This window comes from Coregonus lavaretus (genome assembly GCF_964263955.1).
Source record: "Coregonus lavaretus genome assembly, contig: HAP1_SCAFFOLD_1223, whole genome shotgun sequence".
NCBI lineage: Eukaryota > Metazoa > Chordata > Actinopteri > Salmoniformes > Salmonidae > Coregonus > Coregonus lavaretus.
In genome coordinates this window covers 73,971-98,950 of record NW_028156990.1, presented here as the reverse complement: position 1 = coordinate 98,950, position 24,980 = coordinate 73,971, and the positions used below count along the sequence as shown (strand labels likewise).

Here is a 24,980-nt window from a genome sequence, read left to right as displayed (position 1 = left end):
TAAGCCTTAAGAATCCCACTGGATGGTTTTAGCCAACTGAAATGTGAGACCAATAAAAGCCCCTGCAGCATCTTCAATAGATCAGACTGTAGATAAATAACTACACAGTTGATTGAACACTTTGATGAAGCTGTAATTGAAAGCCTAAATGTTTCTGTTCCAGCTTTTAAATGTTTATTTAATATGGTTTCACCAGGGTGACAAATCACAAGCATGAGGTGACTGAGGACACAGTTCAGATGTGTTGACAAGCAAAATAGAAAAACATGGGTCAAAATACACATATTAAGTTGTTGATAAAGATTAATGTAACTCAACTAAATCAGGTCAGATTATTATGAAATGTTTTTAGTGGTAGTGGGGTAACATGGACTCCATTACAGTATTTGAGGTCAATGGTAGTAACATTGGAGTCAATCTGATAACTCAAACTTTTGATACTGTCATCATTATTAGTAATGACATCTCTTACTGGTGTTAATTCAATTTAATTCAGAGACAAATATGACATTAAAAAGTCATGTAATGGGAGTGTTAGCGCTCCTGGAAGTTGGTGGCGCTAGTGAGACACAGAAATACAGAGGTCTCTCATCCCATCCATTTCCTTTACCAGAGTGGTCCATAATTAACTTTTGCTTGGTTGGCACTTTCAACCAGATATAAGCAGGCTGAGACCCCAGCATCCATTAGTCAGATACCTTCCTTCTCTGTGGTAAGACTCTCCACCTCCTTAGATGTTTCCATTTGTATAATTTTTTTTGTGCTCAGCATCTGAGTCAGTAGCTAACTGCACTGTTGGAATTGACTTCTGGACGGACTTATTTACATGTCCCTTGTCAGATTTTACAATATGCAATCAAGTGGCATTCATTTAAAATGTTGTTTGGAGAAAAAAAATGTTTTTGCTTTAAATGTGTTTTACTTCAAACCTGTAGCTTTTATTTAGGGTCAAATGTAGTGCTCCTGCTGTTTGTAAATTGAGGGGGTGGTCTAGAATGTAACTGGATTTTCAGGGGTATTTATTTGAATTCTTGACAGAATGTGTAGTAAAGTGAGTTGCCAATAGGAAAATGAATGTTACAAGTTGCACCTGTAGTTGAATTGGCCGTAATGATTGTGTTGAATGATGCCATTCAAAAGTTTTTTGTGCGTATTCACAACACCCTAATGTTTCCCAGGGTCCTCCAAGAAGTACAAATTCATCTGTAGGAGGGGAAAAAGAAGGTGAGACATAGTTTGAGTCTTCATAAGAAAAGTGACAAATGTTCTGTGAGAGATACCACTCACAGCTCTGTTGACTGGGGAGGAAGCACCACAGAGTCAATCATGTTTCTTGTCTCATCTCTTTCCTAGTGATCCGTCACCATGAGTACGGACGCGGAGATGCAAATCTACGGCAAGGCTGCCATATACCTCCGTAAGCCTGAGAAGGAGAGGATGGAGGCACAAACCGCACCGTTTGATTCAAAGAACGCCTGCTATGTGGCAGACACCAAGGAGCTGTACCTTAAGGGTCTGGTCACTGCAAGGGCTGATGGGAAGTGTACTGTAACAGTCACGCATCCTGACGGCACTAAGGAGGTAAGCCTGATTTGTGCAATTACTCAATTTCTTGAAATAAACATCAAAATTATCCAAACATTCCAACAGGCAAAATGAAATCAGTAACAAAAGATAGATTGAGAAGGATTCCTCTGGTTTTTTTGTAAGCAGAATATAACCTTCAAACATATACATTTTATCGCTGCTAATTACAAATTTATATGGACTAGTTAAGAATCACCATGTATGTGTCAGTGGGTGATAACAAAGTAGTTGGATTAGATGGGGGTATGCAGTTAAAAATATATATTTAAAGATTGAACTCGTATTTAATGATCAAAAAGTATTCAGTCATGTATATTTTTGACGGTTTCAGGCAGGAAAAGAGTTCAAAGAAGCAGACGTCTACCAGATGAACCCCCCTAAGTACGACAAGATTGAGGACATGGCCATGATGACCTACCTGAATGAAGCCTCTGTGTTGTATAACCTCAAAGAGCGTTATGCAGCATGGATGATCTATGTAAGATACCTGCATAAACATACACACACACACACATGAAAATGAGAAACACACACATACAGTACTACACATAAATGAATGGTAGAAACCAAAACATACCAATACAGTAGACCTACATTAGTATACCATAGTACACCTACATCCTCACATAAATCCAGGTAAAAGTCAATCTGATTGAGCTAATCCCCTAATTTAGTTGAATCCCTTTCATCCAGACCTACTCTGGGCTCTTCTGTGCCACGGTGAACCCCTACAAGTGGCTTCCTGTGTACGACATGGAGGTTGTCAACGCCTACAGAGGGAAGAAGAGGATGGAGGCTCCACCCCATATCTTCTCCGTCTCTGACAACGCCTTTCAGTTCATGCAGATTGGTACGAGCTCTCATGGATGAATGGATGGATGGATGGATGGATGGATGGATGGATGGATGGATGGATGGATGGATGGATGGATGGATGGATGGATGGATGGATGGATGGATGGATGGATGGATGGATGGATGGATGGATGGATGGATGGATGGATGGATGGATGGATGGATGGATGGATGGATGGATGGATGGATGGATGGATGGATGGATGGATGGATGGATGGATGGATGGATGGATGGATGGATGGATGGATGGATGGATGGATGGATGGATGGATGGATGGATGGATGGATGTCCATAAGTGCATGTTTTATGTACCTTTATTTAATCAGGGAGTCACCATTGAGACCAGTGTCTCTTTTACAAGTGAGCCCTGCATATACAATTTAATAAAATACGTCAAAATCAATTACAATATAAAACTATAGGTTACTGAGCCATTAATGCGGGGGGCAGCACACTTGAGCAGACCCAGCTCCAATTGGTCAGCCCCTGTGGATATCTAGGTATCTATAGAAAGTAAGGCATCAAGGACTTATTTTTCTGTGATTTACTGAAATACAAAATGTTGACTACCATTTTCAATCTGCAAAATTCCTGAATCAGCGTTCAGCCCACTCTCAGAGATACAAGGGTTAGATGCTCTTTCAAAAAAGATAGCCAGCTGAAATAAAAAGACGATTAAATGCATCAATGATAGCATTTTTGTCCGTAATGGGGCCAGAGTCTGAATGAATTTGTTGGGTCAGAGAGGAGGAAGTGCAACCCATCAGAGATTTGACAGTTTTCCAGAATTTAGCCGGGTTCCCATTACAATCAGAAAGAGTATTTACAAAATAATCAGATTTAGCTTTCTTGGTCAGTCTTACACATTGAGACCTCAGTTGTCTAAAAGATTACCAATCCGGGCCTAAGCCTGTGTTCCTGGCCTTGACCAAGGCAACAATTCTCTTATGAATGACTTCAGATAAATCAGTTTTGAAGGGGCAATGATTATCTACAATAGTATTGAAGATATTTGGAAAAAAGTTTAAAGACAAATCAGGTTCAGGGATAGCTGAGATACAGTCAAGGTCACTCAATTATAGATCATGTAAAAAAAGCTTGTTCACTAACGTTTTTTAAGTATTTCTTAATGATTACACGAGGCTTAGATTTATAGATTTTCACATTACTGACACAGAAAAAACTGGGAAATGGTCACAAAAATCCTGTGGGAAAACCCCACCAGCAACATATTCATCTGGCGTTATTGTGAAAATAAGATAAATCAGGGTAGATTTCGATGGATCTTTAGGATTTGGCCGTGTAAGCTCAGTTATCAGCTGAGACAGGTTTAGCTCAGAGCAAATATATTTCAGTGTATCTGACACTGGCATCCTCCAGTCAATAAAATCACCCATCATAAATAGTTCAGATTGACCACACTTAGATACCAATTCAGATAAATTGTTAAGAGCACATGAGAGAGCCGAGGGAGGGTGATGAACTCCCATTAGTGTCAGCTGGTTATTATGACCAAGGCCCACGTTAAGAACGAGACAATCAAACTGCTTAGGGACAGAGGTAGCAAGAGATACAGAAACATTTAAATTGTCCTATGTTGATATGGAGTTGTCGTTCCTCACTGTCTTGGCATTACCGTAAGCTTCCAGCAGAGGGTTAGCTGCGTTGATCAGATTCTTAAGAGGCCACTGATGGAGACAAACACAAGTTGCTCAGAATCTGGTAAAGTGGTCAAGTTAGTTTTCTCGATTGCTTGAACACTTTTCTTGAAACAGGATTCACAGGTGGAGAAAAAGTTTACACAGCCAAGAAAACTGGAATGTGTTAAAAAGCCACAACCTTCCTACATTTTGCTGGGGTCAACTTCCTTCTTGGATCTCAAAGTCCATAAGTTGTTATGGATGGATTAATGGATGGATGGATTGATGGATGGTTGATGGATGGATTGATGGATGGATTGATGGATGGATTGATGGATGGATTAATGGATAGATTGATGGATGGATTGATGGATGCATGGATGGATGGAAGTTAAAATATGCTTTAGAGAGTTATCTACTGTTTTCTAGTCTAGGTTGGAACAGTTTGCTGGTAATATCTGATTTCAGTAACCTTGAATGAAAAATTTTCCTAAATGAAATTCATAATGATGCTATGAATTCAATAATGTACCCAGAATGTTGCTCGAGTATGATAAGCAATATGTTTTTTGGTTACAGACCAGGAGAACCAGTCCGTCCTGATTACGTGAGTTGTGTACTAAAAATCTCACTTGAGAAAGTGTTTCTACTGCAATATTGGGTCACTTGGGTGTGATGAAAATATATGACATAATGAATGGATTAGGCTATGCGTAATAATAAGTTGATGAGTGGGAATATTTGTTAATTATTTACTTATGTAAGAAACCAGGTCAACAGTGTATTTTTCAATGCTATTTCTTAGTGAAAGCTAAAACTAAAACCCCTCTTTCTCTGTCATATTAACCAGTGGAGAATCCGGTGCAGGAAAGACTGTCAACACCAAGCGTGTCATCCAGTACTTCGCCACCATTGCAGTTTCTGGTCCCAAGAAGGAAGCAGAGCCAGGCAAAATGCAGGTAGGTTTTACCTTTCTAACACATTTCAGTTTGGTGGGCTGTGTTCAAGCGATTGAGAAAAACTAACTTGACCAGTTTCTGAGCAACTTGTGTTTGTCTCAATCAGGGGTCTCTTGAGGATCAGATCATTGCAGCTAACCCTCTGCTGGAGGCTTACGGTAATGCCAAGACAGTGAGGAACGACAACTCATCTCGCTTTGTAAGTATGAAGGGCATACTGTGAAAGTGACCTTAGATTGGAAACATTTATTTCAGTAGTTCCCTTTTGTTATATCAATAGATGTCCAACATTCTGTAACATTTAAAGGGGTCTATCAAAGTTAAATGTTAGATGTATTTAGTTGACCTATTTCTAACCCCCATGCTCTACTATAGGGTAAATTCATCAGGATTCACTTCCAAGGTAGCAAACTGGCTAAAGCTGACATTGAGACCTGTGAGTTGATTTGGATTTTTTCTCAATGCTTTACTAAATTCACACAGATTTTTTTTGGGAGATCATAATTCTCTAATTCTCTCTCTCTCTCTCTCTCTCTCTCTCTCTCTCTCTCTCTCTCTCTCTCTCTCTCTCTCTCTCTCTCTCACTCTCTCGCTCTCTCTCTCTCTCTCTCTCTCTCTCTATTTTTGTCAATCTCTCTCTCTTTCTCTCTCAGACCTGCTAGAGAAGTCCAGAGTGTCTTTCCAGCTTCCCGATGAGAGAGGCTACCACATCTTCTTCCAGATGATGACCAATCACAAACCTGAGATTGTTGGTATGGCAAAGTAGAGTTACGATAGATTGCCATAGATTTTCTATTATTACCAAAATTACTGAACATTCCGGTAACTTTGATCAATTACCGATAGCTTTGAAACCTTAACAGTGATATAGTTGAGTCCATCTATTGAGTAAAGGAAGGAGAGATACTGTAAAGGTAGGACAGCACAATTCTAAGAGATTTAACTGACAAGACATTCTCCGTTGTCCATAGAAATGTCGCTCATCACCACCAACCCCTACGACTTCCCCATGTGCAGCCAGGGTCAGATCACCGTGGCCAGCATCAACGACAAGGAAGAGCTGGATGCCACAGACGTGAGTCAAACAAAGGGCTAACCAAACTCTAGATATGGAATGGGTAGAACCACCATACACACTGAATGCACTGTTCAATTCCAACTTGGTAACAGCTGGGAATTTTCATGTATTTTTTTGTCAGATTCTAAATGCCTTGTTTTAGTTAGGCATGTGCCTCAAGGCATTCTTCATGACTTCACACTTCACCTTGAGGCACACACATGGAAGACATCCACAAGAGAGGGCCACTAAGTGCACTGTGAAACTGTGTAAAACTCCTTTTGTGCTGTCATCTACTAGCGTTGGCCAAGCGTAATCATGTGGCTCTGTGAAAGCCAGTCATATATATCCATCCCATTTGTTCTGGTGAGAGCACAGAACTGTAGTGTACTGTAAGTGAGCAAACTACCGTTCAGTTCATCACTGTTGTACTTCCTGTCAAATACCAGGATGCCATTACAATCCTGGGCTTCAATAATGATGAGAAGATTAGCATCTACAAGCTGACAGGAGCTGTATTGCACCATGGCAACTTGAAATTCAAGCAGAAGCAGCGTGAGGAGCAGGCGGAGCCAGACGGCACAGAGGGTGAGTCCCACTCATAGATATATAATATGTAAAGCATTAGTCCCATTCCCAGTCCCACTCATAGATATACAATATGTAAAGCATTAGTCCCATTCCCAGTCCCACTCATAGATATACAATATGTAAAGCATTAGTCCCATTCCCAGTCCCACTCATAGATATACAATATGTAAAGCATTAGTCCCATTCCCAGTCCCACTCATAGATATACAATATGTAAAGCATTAGTCCCATTCCCAGTCCCACTCATAGATATACAATATGTAAAGCATTAGTCCCATTCCCAGTCCCACTCATAGATATACCCAGTCCCACTCATAGATATACAATATGTAAAGCATTAGTCCCATTCCCAGTCCCACTCATAGATATACAATATGTAAAGCATTAGTCCCATTCCCAGTCCCAATCATAGATATACAATATGTAAAGCATTAGTCCCATTCCCAGTCCCACTCATAGATATACAATATGTAAGACAGACAGCGCCTCATCAAAGACCGGCAGGAGATCATTTATGGAGACCGAATTCCAACCTCCAGAAATGATTTGAAATTATCAATGTGGGTTCAACGAACCCACAGAAAACATGGTCAAACCCTTTTGTCAGTGTGACATCAGAATCAAGTGATCTTGTGTTCCTGAGTCTGTTGTTGTTGGTTCTCTCTCCAGTGGCTGATAAAATCGGCTACCTGCTGGGCCTGAACTCAGCTGAGATGTTGAAGGCTCTCTGCTATCCCAGAGTGAAGGTCGGCAACGAGTATGTGACCAAGGGACAGACTGTGCCTCAGGTAAGGCGGCCAAACACAGCATTTGCCATTTTCTAAGCACCGGAAATATTTTGGTGATTAGTGCGTTGCTTGTTTTGAATAGTGATGTCTTCTCACCTTCTCACTATACATGGTCAATGTCTCATGTATTCATTTGAGGTATTATCATTGCAGGTTAATAACTCAGTCAGTGCTCTGGCCAAGTCCATCTATGAGAGGATGTTCTTGTGGATGGTCATCCGTATCAACGAGATGTTGGACACCAAGAATCCAAGGCAGTTCTATATCGGTGTGCTTGACATGGCCGGGTTTGAGATCTTTGATGTGAGTATGAGACCAGAACAAGACAATTAGTTGTGATTGAGAGGGATTACAGCCCTGTATGATGAAATGATCCCTTTTCAAATTCCATCAACAGTACAACAGCATGGAGCAGCTGTGCATCAACTTCACCAATGAGAAAATGCAACAGTTTTTCAACCACACCATGTTCGTCCTTGAACAAGAGGAGTACAAGAAGGAGGGAATCGTCTGGGCCTTCATTGACTTCGGCATGGACTTGGCTGCCTGCATTGAGCTTATTGAGAAGGTAAACTGTCTGTCAGGATTGTAATGGACCTCAACAGCAAAAGCTCATAGAGAGCGCTGTGTGAGATATTATCACAGTGGTAGAACGTATCTGACTGTTGAGAACTCTGTATCCTATTATGTGCCCCTAAATGAAGATACTCTGATAATAGCATGCTTGCTAAAGGAATACATGTGATCCTAATTGTAAATATCACTAATTTGATATACATCTCTTTTCGTAAAGCCATTGGGCATCTTCTCCATCCTTGAAGAGGAGTGCATGTTCCCCAAGGCTTCAGACACTTCCTTCAAGAACAAGCTGTATGACCAGCATCTTGGGAAAAACAAGGCGTTTGAGAAGCCCAAGCCTGCTAAAGGCAAGGCAGAGGCCCACTTCTCCCTGGTGCACTACGCCGGCACGGTGGACTACAACATCACTGGCTGGCTGGACAAGAACAAGGACCCCCTGAACGACTCAGTTCTTCAGCTGTACGGGAAGTCCTCAGTCAAACTTATGGCTACCCTGTATGTCGCTGCCCCACCTGAGGGTAAGACTAGCATCACATTAAAATATTTAATTAAGAACTAGTTACAACTCAGACCCACATTTTCTTTAAAGGGTCAATCTGCAGTTGCTACATCCATTTTTGGACGACATTCATTCTTGAAGAAAATAACTTTCTTGAAGAACATCAGCTTAGTTCAACTGTCGTACCACTTCAGAACTCAAAATAGAATCTTGTTTTACTCCAATTTTTGTAAACAAAGTATAGGTAAACAAGCACTTTATAGCCTCAAAACAACGTTAAAACTATAATGTTGATATCATGGATGGTCAGTCCTTGTTTACATAGCTCTGCCTATGAATTTCAGTGGTTACATTTCTCCAGCCCCATCTCTCAGCTTTTTATAGAAACAGTGGCAGGGAGCATGATTTGTATTGTTTCAACTGCTGATTGCTGCTTTAAAGTCTTTAAATGTATCAACATTTCTCTGGGTTTTTCACTGGGTTTTTGTATTTGGTATTTTATTAGGATCCCCATTAGCTGTTGCAAAAGCAGCAGCTGCTCTTCCTGGGGTCCACACAAAACATGAAACATGAAATAATACAGAACATTAATAGACAAGAACAGCTCAAGGACACTACTACATACATTTTTTTTAAAGGCACACGTAGCCTACATATCAATACATACACACAAAATATCTAGGTCAAATAGGGGAGAGGTGTTGTGTCGTGAGCTGTTGCTTAATCTGTTTTTTGAAACCAGGTTTGCTGTTTATTTGAGCAATATGAGATGGAACAGAGTTCCATGCATTAATGGCTCTATATAATCCTGTACACTTTCTTGAATTTGTTTTGGATTTTGGGACTGTGAAAAGACCCCTGGTGGCATGTCTGGTTGAGTATGTGTGTGTGTCAGAGCTGTGTGTAAGTTGACTATGCAAACAATTTGGGATTTTCAACACATTCATGTTTCTTATAAAATGAAGAAGTGATGCAGTCAGTCTCTCCTCAACTCTTAGCCAAGAGAGACTGGAATGCATAGTATTTATATGAGCCCTCTGATTACAATGAAGAGCAAGACGTGCCGCTCTGTTAATGTACTCATACAATAGGTGTTATTTTACACAATCTCATTGGCAGCATTTGCATTAAGATAAGTGTGAAGTTAACCAGATATTCTCTAATTTAGAATAATATATCACTTTTCCCCATTTTAACAGATACAACCAAGAAAGGGGGCAAGAAGAAGGGTGGTTCCATGCAGACTGTGTCCTCCCAGTTCAGGGTGAGCTTTTAAAATGTGTATATTCAGGCTTTCTAAAGGTGCATTGATTATCAGAAATGATCTCTGAAAAAATGGTTTGTAACCCTCTTACAGGAGAACTTGGGCAAGCTGATGACCAACTTGAGGAGCACTCATCCTCACTTTGTGCGCTGCCTGATCCCCAACGAGTCAAAGACTCCAGGTACAAGATATATTTAGTTAAATATGACATCTTATCAGTACAGTATCAGTAACCTTAACGAACCAATCTTTAACCTGTTAATGAGACTTGGTTTGTGTTTCCAGGTCTGATGGAGAACTTCCTGGTTATCCACCAGCTCAGGTGTAATGGTGTTCTAGAAGGTATCAGGATCTGCAGAAAGGGCTTCCCCAGCAGAATCATCTATGCTGACTTCAAGCAGAGGTACACACACACAAACACAAATGCACGCACACACACGCACCACACACACAAAGAAAGTTCTGCGCTAAGGGTTTTCCCAGCATCCGTATACATTTACATTTTAGTCATTTAGCAGACGCTCTTATCCAGAGCGACTTACAGTTAGTGAGTGCATACATTTTTCATATTGGCCCCACGTGGGAAACGAACCCACAACCCTGGCGTTGCTCTACCAACTGAGCAACAGGAGGCTTATCGTTAACGTAATATGACCAACCTCTTATAACTTGACATTTACTAAATTTCTACCACATGTTAAACAAGTCTCCTCATTAAGGTACAAAGTACTGAATGCCAGTGTCATCCCAGAGGGCCAGTTCATGGACAACAAGAAGGCTTCTGAGAAGCTGCTTGGGTCCATTGATGTGAATCATGAGGATTACAAGTTTGGACACACCAAGGTCAGTCAAATATCCCCAGCAAAACTGACAACGATAATATAAATTCTAACCATTCAATGTCTCTCCAGTTGATACATTCATCTTTTTATTACTTCTTAAAAATTTGAAAAAACATTGATCTCAATTAATTATCATGTGCATTGTGTAAGAGTGGTATGGCTGAAGATATCTGTATCAGTGTACATTATTCATCTACAACTGTAAAATAACTTACAACTTATAAACAACCTAACCCATGGTTTGTTTGTAAGCATTGCAATGTTTATGTTGGTGAAATCAATCTAGTGGCGTTGTTCCTCTCTTTCGATTCAACCCTTTCTATCTGTAACCATCTGACAGAGGTTCCATAATTGACCATGTTTACCTGTGTCAGGTGTTCTTCAAAGCTGGTCTGCTGGGTGTCCTTGAGGAGATGAGAGATGAGAAGCTGGCCTCTCTGGTCGGCATGGTCCAGGCTCTCAGCCGTGGATTCCTCATGAGGAGAGAGTTCACCAAGATGATGGAGAGGAGGTGAGGAATAGTAGACAACTTGGCAAAAAATTCCTCAGCTGTATGCAAAAAGTGGCGGGGGTCCCCGTTTTGTTATTCTTTGAATCCCAGAACGTAGCTTTAAAGTCCTACCCTAGTCTCCTTTTCACCTCATTAAACACCTGATTTACTTAACAAAAGGCAGATCTCATTAGGTGCTCCAGGTATCCTCATGGCATGGCACAAGTGAGGGGTGGGGCTTTACTCTTTTGTTCTCTATTGCTCCTCTATTGTTCCTCAAGCAAAGGGGGGAGGCCGATGACATCACAAAGCCACCATCAGACCAACTCCTTGAAGTTTCCTTGAAGTCTTCAGTTCACACTATTTTCTTCAAAACATATATTTTTACCCTTTAGTGTGTGTACTTTACTGTATTTATACTTGGGATATCCCTTTTCCACAGGAAAAGTTCTAAAAACACTGGAGGAGATCTTTAAGCATGCCACTCACCATGCCACTCACCATGCCACTCACCATGCCACTCACCATGCCACTCACCATGCCACTCACCATGCCGCTCACCATGCCGCTCACCATGCCGCTCACCATGCCGCTCACCATGCCGCTCACCATGCCACTCACCATGCCACTCACCATGCCACTCACCATGCCACTCACCATGCCACTCACCATGCCACTCACCATGCCACTCCATCCTTTCTGTCGACCAGAGATTCAGTCTTCACTATCCAGTACAACATCCGCTCATTCATGAATGTGAAAACCTGGCCATGGATGAAGGTGTACTTCAAGATCAAGCCCCTGCTGAAGACCGCAGAGACTGAGAAGGAGCTGGCCAACATGAAGGAGAACTATGAGAAGATGCAGACGGACCTGGCCAAGGCTCTGGCCAAGAAGAAGGAGTTGGAGGAGAAGATGGTGTCCATGGTGCAGGAGAAGAATGACCTGGCGCTTCAAGTCGCATCTGTGAGTGAGCAACGACACTCATAAGAGCCCATTTACACACACATGAACACAGACACGAACACACGCACACTGTGGTTATCTCTTTATATTTCATACATTTAAATCCATTTGCTCTGACCTATTTGACCAAATTAAGTCTATATTTTCATACACAAAGAGAGGCCAATTATATTTTTTCCTGCTCTGAAACCAGGATTCAGAGAATCTGAACGATGCTGAGGAAAGGTGCGAGGGGCTCATCAAGAGCAAGATCCAGCTGGAGGCCAAACTCAAAGAGACGACTGAGAGGCTGGAGGATGAGGAGGAGATGAATGCTGAGTTGACTGCCAAGAAGAGGAAGCTGGAGGATGAGTGCTCTGAGCTGAAGAAGGACATTGATGACCTGGAGCTCACCCTGGCCAAAGTGGAGAAGGAGAAGCACGCCACTGAAAACAAGGTTTCGTAGACAGTCTAACCAAACAATAATCCAAACAATAATCAACTCAAAACAGAAATGGAATTCAAGTTTTTTTGTGGGTGCTGTAAAGATTAAGACACAAAATAGTGTAATTTCATTTGTGGGGTAATCCACACATTCATTACATGTTCTGTGCCCCCCTCCTTTATGACTTCCCCTCAATACACTGGTGTGGAGTACAGTGCCATCTAGTGTTGAATCTATAGTACAGCACTTGTTGACACATTTCTAATATTAATTAAACTAAATCTCCCCTTCATGGTGAAGTGACCAAAGACTAATTTTGTTGTTGCCGTTTTCAGGTTAAAAACCTGACAGAGGAGATGGCGTCTGTGGATGAGAGTGTTGCCAAGCTGACCAAGGAGAAGAAAGCCCTCCAAGAGGCCCACCAGCAGACACTGGATGACCTGCAGGCAGAGGAGGACAAAGTCAACACTCTGACCAAGGCCAAGACCAAGCTGGAACAGCAAGTGGACGACGTGAGTGGAGTTTGACATTTTGGCCATGGTAGTATGTAAGATGATATTATCTTCAATTGTTTAGAGTTGACCAATATATGTGTATTTTTATCTTGTAGCTTGAGGGTTCTCTGGAGCAAGAGAAGAAGCTCCGTATGGACCTTGAGAGAGGCAAGAGAAAGCTGGAGGGAGATCTGAAACTGGCCCAGGAGTCCATAATGGACCTGGAGAATGACAAGCAGCAGTCTGATGAGAAAATCAAGAAGTAAACACAAATCAATTACCACAGTATTACCTGCCATCTTGATCAAAATAATGGTTGTTATTGGCTCATTCTTGAAATTATGAATTTGTATGTGATTCTTAAAAGCAAAGTGAATGGTAATATAGGCTTCCTTTACACTATCTAACCAAATCGAACTTTGCAATCAACGTGTTTGTGTTTGTTAGGAAGGAGTTTGAGACCACCCAGCTCCTCAGCAAGATTGAGGATGAGCAGTCTCTGGGAGCTCAGCTGCAGAAGAAGATCAAGGAACTCCAGGTACAGTACAGGATCTAACCTCCAGTACAGGAAAGCACACACCTGAATAATTTCCTGAAAAAAACGGACACATTTCTTCTGGAAGCTTCTGACGGCTCAGTAAGATGGAAGATGGTGCTTCATGATGGTGCTTCTTTCTATGGAAAGATGGTGCTTCTTACCGTTGATAGTTTGGTTCCGCCTTTGGGACACTGTCTAATGAATATAGTAAATATGTTAGTGTAACTGGCTATGTATTAACACATTTATGCTAAATATACTGTACATACTATTATTATGTAGTGAGGTTCAATTGTTTCAACTGTATTGTAGTGTTCATCCCCCCTGCTCCTGCCCCCTGTTCTAGGCCCGTATTGAGGAGCTGGAGGAGGAAATTGAGGCTGAGCGTGCTGCCAGGGCTAAGGTTGAGAAGCAGAGGGCCGATCTCTCCAGGGAACTTGAGGAGATCAGCGAGAGGCTGGAGGAGGCCGGAGGCGCCACTGCTGCTCAGATTGAGATGAACAAGAAGCGCGAGGCTGAGTTCCAGAAGCTGCGTCGTGATCTTGAAGAGTCCACCCTGCAGCACGAGGCCACAGCCGCCGCTCTGCGCAAGAAGCAGGCCGACAGTGTGGCTGAGCTCGGGGAGCAGATCGACAACCTGCAGCGCGTCAAGCAGAAGCTGGAGAAGGAGAAGAGTGAGTACAAGATGGAGATTGATGACCTCTCCAGCAACATGGAGGCTGTCGCCAAGGCTAAGGTGAGTAGTGATGTTTTGGTCAAGCAGTGTTGAGGAGGGTCAGCTACATTACCATTCAAGTAAACTGAAGTTGACAGGAGTCCCATATGTTTCACTAACAGGGCAATCTGGAGAAGATGTGCCGTACTCTTGAGGACCAGCTGAGCGAGATCAAGACTAAGAATGATGAGAATGTTCGCCAGGTCAACGACATCAGCGGACAGAGGGCCAGACTCCTGACAGAAAATGGTACCATCAACAATGAACAACAAACCAAACCAATGTAGTTCACCTCAGTAGTAAACAATAACATGTGTTGGGGGCTGTAAATTCAGTCCACATAGTTTCTGCCCTACGATACCACAAATACATTTTCAATCTTAGAGAACAGAGACCCCATTAACAAGAGGTCACTCTTTCCCTGCAGGTGAGTTTGGCCGCCAGCTGGAGGAGAAGGAAGCCCTGGTGTCTCAGCTGACCAGAGGCAAACAGGCCTTCACCCAGCAGGTGGAGGAGCTGAAGAGGCAGATTGAGGAGGAGGTCAAGGTAAGGGACCCAAAATGGAAACCACCCACCACAATTTAGAGCTCTATATACATATAGACGGTGACTACGCCACCCTCAGAGACTTCTACTGCCATTTGTTTTACTCTCTATCTAATCTCTCTTTGTCTTTGTCTTTCTTGCTTTCTTTCTCAGGCTAAAAATGCACTGGCCCACGGTGTCCAGTCTGCCCGCCATGACTGTGACCTCCTGAGAGAGCAGTTTGAGGAGGAGCAGGAGGCCAAGGCAGAGCTGCAGCGCGGCATGTCTAAGGCCAACAGTGAGGTGGCTCAGTGGAGGACTAAGTATGAAACTGATGCCATCCAGCGCACAGAGGAGCTGGAGGAGGCCAAGTGAGTTGCACGCAGTAGCAAAAACTCAAATAAATGGTGTGGATGGTGAGGGTGATAGGAGGCTCTGAGAAAATGTTATGTCAATATGTAGTGCAACATTTGTTTCACAACAAATTGCTCACCATAACACCACCTTCTGTTGTCCAACAGGAAGAAACTGGCCCAGCGTCTGCAGGAGGCTGAGGAGACCATTGAGGCGACCAACTCAAAGTGCGCCTCCCTGGAGAAGACCAAGCAGAGACTGCAGGGAGAGGTGGAGGACCTCATGATTGATGTTGAGAGAGCCAACGCAATGGCCGCCAACCTTGACAAGAAGCAGAGGAACTTTGACAAGGTGAACATTTATAAACCTCACTCTAGGTGATATTTTCTGTCTGCTATTTGATCAGTTGTAGTATAATTGTAGCATATTTCTGATTCAGAACCCTCCATCAATGAGTTCTAATGAAAATCCCATGTATTTCCCTAGGTTCTGGCAGAGTGGAAGCAGAAGTATGAGGAGGGTCAGGCTGAGCTGGAAGGAGCTCAGAAGGAGGCTCGCTCTATGAGCACTGAACTCTTCAAGATGAAGAACTCCTACGAGGAGGCTCTGGATCATCTGGAGACTCTGAAGAGAGAGAACAAGAACCTGCAACGTGAGCATTTGACAGCAGTTCTATTTGACTGATGTTTGACTAGTGTTTGAAAATGGAATTAACTGTAATCATCAACATTATATCAAAATTACTATTAAACCATCTCAGAATTTTCATGTAAAGTATAAAATGTTATTTTTTGGAACTTGTAATTGGTATTCCTTTGAATAGCCCAAGAATGTGGGGGAAAATTAGATTTGGAAGACAGTATGAAATGCTGTTAATTAATTAACTGTTATTATGATTCATTATAAACTTCAGTGCATTGGCGATATCCACTGTGAAAATCTCTGAAGTATAATCTGCTCCTGTGTTTGTGTGTGCAGAAGAGATCTCTGACCTGACTGAGCAGATCGGAGAGACTGGCAAGAGCATCCATGAGCTGGAGAAGGCTAAGAAGACCGTGGAGACAGAGAAGTCTGAGATCCAGACCGCTCTGGAGGAGGCTGAGGTACACACTACAGCTGTTTGATAGGAAAAGCAGTGTTACACTAGCCAATGCCAGCTACAGTCTAATGCTCCCCTTTATTGGTGTTTATTGTAGTCATTTATACAGTATGTAATTCCTTGTGTTATACACATCCAAATGTATTGAGCACAATTCGCCTGACTGCTTCTCTTTGTCCAGGGCACACTGGAGCACGAGGAATCCAAGATTCTGCGTGTGCAGCTGGAGCTGAACCAGATCAAGGGTGAGGTGGACAGGAAGCTGGCTGAGAAGGACGAGGAGATGGAGCAGATCAAGAGGAACAGCCAGAGGGTGGTTGACTCCATGCAGAGCACCCTGGACTCTGAGGTCAGGAGCAGGAATGATGCCCTGAGGGTGAAGAAGAAGATGGAGGGAGACCTGAATGAGATGGAGATCCAGCTGAGCCACGCCAACAGGCAGGCCGCTGAGGCCCAGAAACAGCTGAGGAACGTCCAGGGACAGCTCAAGGTAAAGGGACTGGGACATCAGGTTCAACAACCTGAACATGGGGAGGGATTTGTTTGTGAATCAGTAGAAAAGAATAGAACAGAGGAATGGAATAGTGGACTAATATACTGTAGATATTGTGGAAATGTTTACCAATGATCACCAATCCTATCACCCCTACTTCCACAAGTCTAATGATACTATGTAATTGTGAACCCCAGGATGCCCAATTGCACCTTGATGACGCTGTCCGCCTCTCAGAGGATATGAAGGAGCAGGCAGCCATGGTGGAGCGCAGAAACGGTCTGATGGTGGCTGAAATTGAGGAGCTGAGAGTTGCTCTGGAGCAGACAGAGAGAGGCCGCAAAGTGGCTGAGACTGAGCTGGTAGACGCCAGCGAGCGCGTCGGACTGCTGCACTCCCAGGTACGGGTCAAAAGCCATTTCTAATTAAACTCAACCAAGCATACCATTTATACACACATAGAATTTAACAGTGCTTGCGTTTATATTTTCATAATTTCAGCCTTGTGACTTGTAAGTTCTCTTGAGAGTCAAATAAATGGCCTTGTTTCCTCCTTCAGAACACCAGCCTTCTGAACACCAAGAAGAAGCTGGAGACTGACCTGGTTCAGGTGCAGGGAGAGGTGGACGACATCGTCCAGGAAGCCAGGAACGCAGAGGACAAGGCCAAGAAGGCCATCACTGACGTGAGTCCTTGAATTACATCAACTAGATTTGTCCCCAAGGGCCAATGGTAGCTGGGCTGGTTAACCACAACAAATATCTCAAGGGGGCTTTATGAGTGGTGCCAGTTGGTGCATAAATTAAACTAAGTACCATTCCAGGCGGCCATGATGGCTGAGGAGCTGAAGAAGGAGCAGGACACCAGCTCTCACCTGGAGAGGATGAAGAAGAACCTGGAGGTCACAGTCAAGGACCTGCAGCACCGCCTGGATGAGGCTGAGAATCTGGCCATGAAGGGAGGCAAGAAGCAGCTCCAGAAACTGGAGTCCAGGGTGAGTTAACAGCAGGGTGTATTGAAAGACAGACTGCTGGAAATGCATGTGATCATATAAAAATTTCGGGGGAAATGCCCCCTTAAGGAAAATGTATATTTTCTGACAAAAAAAAGCTACTTTTGGTAAGATTTGAATATGGCATACTGGCAATTTTTGGGAAAATACATTTTTAATAAGTGCCCCTGAAGATTAGTGTGTTAAAATACATTGTATACGTTGTATTATTACATTTTTGAGTAATTGACTCTTAAAAGCTAAAGTCTAGGTGTTTAAGCAGTAAGGCATGGAAAGCGCTGGAATTTTTTTTTGTGACATAAAGTGTGTTCTGTTATAGGCAGAGGGCATAAGATTCCCTACACAGGGGCATTGTGTAAGACAATCTCTCTCAATAACCCACCTACATAATGAAAAGTAGTTGTTTTCATTATAGACCCCTCTAATTAAAATGGTAAAAGTATATAGGAACAGACAACAATTGTGCCTCCTTGACTAGCAGAAGAATATACTTCTGTTTTTACAAAGATTTGTTACGTCTGATTTCACCACCTCACATAAATGCCTACCTTTATTTCTTCCACAAAGGTGCGTGAGCTCGAGACTGAGGTGGAGGCCGAGCAGAGAAGAGGTGTAGACGCAATCAAGGGAGTCCGCAAGTATGAGCGCAGAGTCAAGGAGCTCACTTACCAGGTAAGAACATGTGCCTTCTTCACACACTAAAGCACACTGGTTTGTGTATTAAACTATGGGGTATTGATTCTTTGATCTTCTCTCACAGACTGAGGAGGATAAGAAGAACGTTGGCAGACTTCAGGACCTGGTAGATAAGCTGCAGTTGAAAGTGAAGGCCTACAAGAGGCAGGCTGAGGAAGCGGTGAGTCACAGACTTAGTCAAATACTCTGAAAGCTTACGTTCCCTAGTAGACATTACAAAACTTCATGTCCAGGCAGTTTAGTTGAAGTGTTGCTACTGCACATCAGTCAACAATGACTCAGTTGATAGTGCAAGTAATTGCTGAAGCAAGTAATTGCTGAAGAAATGTATGCACAGTGACTCCTCTGCCTATGTGTTACCAATTTAAAAGAGAGGGGGTTGAATATTATTTAGCTTTGTGCCGGGGGCTGGTCTAGTGGTAGTGCTGCCGCCCCTATATCACATATGTCCCTGGAGGCAGCAGTTTGATCCCTCTGTTCCACCACTCACTTTCTCTGCTATATCATCTATCTCCCTATATACATTGCTATCCTAAATATATCAATAAAAAAACTTTCAAAATAATATTAATTTGCTATCTGAAGCTTCAAACTTTGAATACTGATGTTATGCTCTCCTCTGTTTATCTCACCCAGGAGGAAGCAGCCAACCAGCACATGTCTAAGTTCAGGAAGGTTCAGCATGAGCTGGAGGAGGCTGAGGAGCGTGCTGACATCGCTGAGACTCAGGTCAACAAGCTCAGAGCCAAGACCCGCGACACTGGAAAGGTACAGGACTGCTGCTAAACGTACACTTGACTCGTGTTCAAATATGACCACATCAACACCACCTATGATTCATTCTTCACAGTAGTCAATACTGACATTTTACACTCACTCAAAGGTATTTAAGATCTCTGAAAAACACATTTCAGGACAGGGTAAATAAAAAATCTAAATAAAAGATTAATCCAAATTTAGTTGGTACAAGCTGAGCACTGAATCTTAAATGCTTTATCCATTATATTCTATCCAAGTCTGTCCATATATTTATCATGTTCATTATTAATACTGATCCATTATATTCTATCGAAGTCTATCCATATATTTATCATGTTCATTATTAATACTGATCCATTATATTCTATCCAAGTCTATCCATATATTTATCATGTTCATTATTAATACTGATCCATTATATTCTATCCAAGTCTATCCATATATTTATCATGTTCATTATTAATACTGATCCATTATATTCTATCCAAGTCTGTCCATATATTTATCATGTTCATTATTAATACTGATCCATTATATTCTATCCAAGTCTATCCATATATTTATCATGTTCATTATTAATACTGATCCATTATATTCTATCCAAATATTTATCATGTTCATTATTAATACTGATCCATTATATTCTATCCAAGTCTATCCATATATTTATCATGTTCATTATTAATACTGATCCATTATATTCTATCCAAGTCTATCCATATATTTATCATGTTCATTATTAATACTGATCCATTATATTCTATCCAAGTCTATCCATATATTTATCATGTTCATTATTAATACTGATCCATTATATTATTTCCAAGTCTGTCCATATATTTATCATGTTCATTATTAATACTGATCCATTATATTCTATCCAAGTCTATCCATATATTTATCATGTTCATTATTAATACTGATCCATTATATTCTATCCAAGTCTGTCCATATATTTATCATGTTCATTATTAATACTGATCCATTATATTCTATCCAAGTCTGTCCATATATTTATCATGTTCATTATTAATACTGATCCATTATATTATATCCAAGTCTATCCATATATTTATCATGTTCATTATTAATACTGATCCATTATATTCTATCCAAGTCTTGTCACGATCGTCTAATGAGGACCAATGCGCAGCGTTGAAGGTGAACATCTTTTATTAGATAAATGATCACACGATCAAAATAACAAACGAAACGTGACGTCTACAGTTGAACACAACCCAACGAGAACAAGAAACCACAAAACCAACGTGAAAGACAGATAGTTAAATATGGCTCCCAATCAGAGACAACGAGCCAACAGCTGACACTCGTTACCTCTGATTGGGAGTCACTCAAACAAAGAAATACAATAACCTAGACCCACAACAAAACATAGAAACTAACACCCTGGCTCAACATACGAGAGTCCCCCGAGCCAGGGCGTGACAGTACCCCCCCCTAAAGGCGCGGACTCCGACCGCGCCAACGAAACACAACAGGGGAGGGACTGGGTGGGCACTCCGCCTAGGCGGCGGATCCGGCTCCAGTGGAACAGGCACGTGCGGTGCCGGACCGACGACGCACACCACTGGCTTGGTGTGGGGAACAGGCACGGGCCGTGCTGCACTGACGACGCACACCACTGGCTTGGTGTGGGGCGCAGGAGCGGGCCGGACAGGGCTGACGAAACGCCCCACAGACTTGGTGCTGGGAGCAGGAATGGGCCGGACCGGGCTGGCGACGCGCACCACAGACCTGGTGCGGAGAGCAGGAACGGGCAGAGCCGGGCTGACGAGACGCACCACAGACTTGACGCGGGGAGCAGGAATGGGCCGGACCGGGCTGGCGACGCGCACCACCGACCTGGCGCGGAGAGCAGGAACGGGCAGAGCCGGGCTGACGAGACGCACCACAGGCTTGATGCGGGGAGCAGGAATGGGCCGGACTGGGCTGGCGACGCGCACCACAGACCTGGTGCGGGGAGCAGGAACGGGCAGAGCCGGGCTGACGAGACGCACCACAGACTTGATGCGGGGAGCAGGAATGGGCCGGACTGGGCTGGCGACGCGCACCGCAGGTTCGGTGCGAGAGCAGGAATAGACCGGACCGTACTGGGGACACACACCACTGGCTCTACACCGGGATCTGGAACGGGCCGGACCGGACTGGCAACACACGCCAGTACCTCTCGCCGTGCCTCTACTTCCTCCATCCCCTCTTCGACCAGTGGCCCCCGTAACCCGGCGGCCTTCTCCGGCAACCCACTGGGCCGCTCTATCGCGGCCTCCTGCTGGTCCGACGTCGTGAGCCCCCCCCTAAAAATTTTCGGGGCGTCTCTCCTACCCGTGGACCAGGTCTCCATATCCCTCGCCAGCCTCTCGCCCTTCTGCCATAATGTCAAGCCCTTGTCTTCCTCCCTCGGCTTGACCCAGTCCAGGAGGCGAAGGAGATCTGTGAGGGATCTCCCTGGCGATGGCTCCTGGACACGCTGCTTGGTCCCATCTTGGTGGTTTCTTCTGTCACGATCGTCTAATGAGGACCAATGCGCAGCGTTGAAGGTGAACATCTTTTATTAGATAAATGATCACACGATCAAAATAACAAACGAAACGTGACGTCTACAGTTGAACACAACCCAACGAGAACAAGAAACCACAAAACCAACGTGAAAGACAGATAGTTAAATATGGCTCCCAATCAGAGACAACGAGCCAACAGCTGACACTCGTTACCTCTGATTGGGAGTCACTCAAACAAAGAAATACAATAACCTAGACCCACAACAAAACATAGAAACTAACACCCTGGCTCAACATACGAGAGTCCCCCGAGCCAGGGCGTGACAGTACCCCCCCCTAAAGGCGCGGACTCTGACCGCGCCAACGAAACACAACAGGGGAGGGACTGGGTGGGCACTCCGCCTAGGCGGCGGATCCGGCTCCAGTGGAACAGGCACGTGCGGTGCCGGACCGACGACGCACACCACTGGCTTGGTGTGGGGAACAGGCACGGGCCGTGCTGCACTGACGACGCACACCACTGGCTTGGTGTGGGGCGCAGGAGCGGGCCGGACAGGGCTGACGAAACGCCCCACAGACTTGGTGCTGGGAGCAGGAATGGGCCGGACCGGGCTGGCGACGCGCACCACAGACCTGGTGCGGAGAGCAGGAACGGGCAGAGCCGGGCTGACGAGACGCACCACAGACTTGACGCGGGGAGCAGGAATGGGCCGGACCGGGCTGGCGACGCGCACCACCGACCTGGCGCGGAGAGCAGGAACGGGCAGAGCCGGGCTGACGAGACGCACCACAGGCTTGATGCGGGGAGCAGGAATGGGCCGGACTGGGCTGGCGACGCGCACCACAGACCTGGTGCGGGGAGCAGGAACGGGCAGAGCCGGGCTGACGAGACGCACCACAGACTTGATGCGGGGAGCAGGAATGGGCCGGACTGGGCTGGCGACGCGCACCGCAGGTTCGGTGCGAGAGCAGGAATAGACCGGACCGTACTGGGGACACACACCACTGGCTCTACACCGGGATCTGGAACGGGCCGGACCGGACTGGCAACACACGCCAGTACCTCTCGCCGTGCCTCTACTTCCTCCATCCCCTCTTCGACCAGTGGCCCCCGTAACCCGGCGGCCTTCTCCGGCAACCCACTTGGCCGCTCTATCGCGGCCTCCTGCTGGTCCGACGTCGTGAGCCCCCCCCTAAAAATTTTCGGGGCGTCTCTCCTACCCGTGGACCAGGTCTCCATATCCCTCGCCAGCCTCTCGCCCTTCTGCCATAATGTCAAGCCCTTGTCTTCCTCCCTCGGCTTGACCCAGTCCAGGAGGCGAAGGAGATCTGTGAGGGATCTCCCTGGCGATGGCTCCTGGACACGCTGCTTGGTCCCATCTTGGTGGTTTCTTCTGTCACGATCGTCTAATGAGGACCAATGCGCAGCGTTGAAGGTGAACATCTTTTATTAGATAAATGATCACACGATCAAAATAACAAACGAAACGTGACGTCTACAGTTGAACACAACCCAACGAGAACAAGAAACCACAAAACCAACGTGAAAGACAGATAGTTAAATATGGCTCCCAATCAGAGACAACGAGCCAACAGCTGACACTCGTTACCTCTGATTGGGAGTCACTCAAACAAAGAAATACAATAACCTAGACCCACAACAAAACATAGAAACTAACACCCTGGCTCAACATACGAGAGTCCCCCGAGCCAGGGCGTGACAAGTCTGTCCATATATTTATCATGTTCATTATTAATACTGATCCATTATATTCTATCCAAGTCTATCCATATATTTATCATGTTCATTATTAATACTGATCCATTATATTCTATCCAAGTCTGTCCATATATTTATCATGTTCATTATTAATACTGATCCATTATATTCTACCCAAGTCTGTCCATATATTTATCATGTTCATTATTAATACTGATCCATTATATTCTGTATTTCTTCTTACAGGGAAAAGAAGCTGCTGAATGAACAAGACCAAAGTCTGATCAATTTCCTTTGATGCATAAAATATGATTTTCATGGTGAAATGTTGAGCATTGATTAAAAACACGTTGACCTACATAAACTTCCTTTGTGACTGTGGACTTATTACTCAGCATATAGCTTTTTCATACCATGAAAAATATTGCATTCTGGGATTTAAACAACAACAAAGCTGTCACCCCAACAAAGTGGCCACTTTTTTTGGTAAACACTCCCAAATGTATAGACTGACCTATGAATGCAAGTACTGACCATCCATAACATTCAAAATATAGTTGTAACCCTTTACAGTTGCGGGAATTGGCCTATATGGACACGTCCAAATTTCAAATGATACATTCGTAAATAGAAAGTCCTGCCCTTTGACATTAAGGGTTAAAACAGGCCAGAGGACACCTGATTAATGACAGAGACGTTGACGGAATCCAAACCTACATTGAATCTCGGCTGCAAGGATAAGGTCAGTAGTCTTTATTCATTAACTTGGTGAAATTGATTTGAGGACTTGCTAAAATATTGAAAAGTAGCAAATTGATCAATGCGTAGCCATTTTAAGTGAAATGTGGGGTTGACTGTCAGGAATTATCAAGATTACATTGTGAGGATAGACTCCTCCGTAGAGTAGGAGATAATTCTGGGGGACTAGTCAACCTGTTGGTGGGTCCGTAATGATTCACGGTAATAGGCCATTACCAAAAGAAACTACCCGGTGTTGAAATAGAAGGAACTATTAAAAGTACACCTATGGGATGGAACCTGTAAGAGATTATTGAACAGTCAACAAATAATCCGGGTTAAACAAATAAAAAAAGTACACCAGAAGGAATTAAAGTAGCATGTGTGAGAAATAGAATATTAGTAAAGTCAAAAGTCACAAACAACTGTAGATTTTGCTGTAACTCTATCCGTTCTGGAGCCTTATAAACTCCAGGTTACCAATACAACACCAATAATCATGTAAGGTTGTATACGTGTGAGACCTAATGTTTGCTCAAAAGTCACATGAATAATTCCAGGTGGTTGTATAGAGGAGGGAGAACCCATTCCTGTTGTATGAGACTGTCAGGAATTATCAAGATTACATTGTGGGGATCAATCCCTCTGTAAAAGTATGAGATAATTCTGGGGGACTAGTCAAGACTACATATACAGGGAGGGGTGGTTCCAGGTGGTTGTATAGAGGAGGGAGAACCCATTCCTGTTGTATGAGACTGTCAGGAATTATCAAGAT

General features: G+C 43.8%; 1 protein-coding gene across 2 annotated transcripts; it reads left to right on the top strand.

Moving 5' to 3' along the window:
* Positions 1-1,365: 1,365 nt before the first annotated feature.
* On the top strand, positions 1,366-23,734 carry LOC311125947 (myosin heavy chain, fast skeletal muscle-like; the record flags this gene model as incomplete). Of its 2 annotated transcripts, none has more annotated exons than XM_084199972.1 (39): positions 1,366-1,581; positions 1,931-2,065; positions 2,281-2,437; positions 4,664-4,691; positions 4,935-5,043; positions 5,150-5,242; positions 5,419-5,479; positions 5,697-5,795; positions 6,015-6,118; positions 6,550-6,688; positions 7,361-7,479; positions 7,633-7,782; positions 7,877-8,047; positions 8,273-8,576; positions 9,757-9,821; positions 9,915-10,002; positions 10,107-10,224; positions 10,541-10,664; positions 11,038-11,174; positions 11,864-12,119; positions 12,313-12,555; positions 12,879-13,055; positions 13,154-13,299; positions 13,485-13,575; positions 13,922-14,311; positions 14,413-14,539; positions 14,718-14,836; positions 14,990-15,186; positions 15,337-15,520; positions 15,656-15,821; positions 16,148-16,272; positions 16,450-16,758; positions 16,959-17,162; positions 17,321-17,446; positions 17,585-17,755; positions 18,341-18,445; positions 18,534-18,629; positions 19,106-19,237; positions 23,714-23,734. In XM_084199972.1, the coding sequence occupies 39 exons, from the start codon at positions 1,366-1,368 to the stop codon at positions 23,732-23,734; spliced, it is 5,802 nt and encodes a 1,933-aa protein (XP_084056098.1). The 2 variants fall into 2 exon arrangements, with proteins under 2 accessions (XP_084056098.1, XP_084056097.1); XM_084199971.1 differs by having other exon boundaries at positions 1,919-2,065.
* Positions 23,735-24,980: the final 1,246 nt, after the last annotated feature.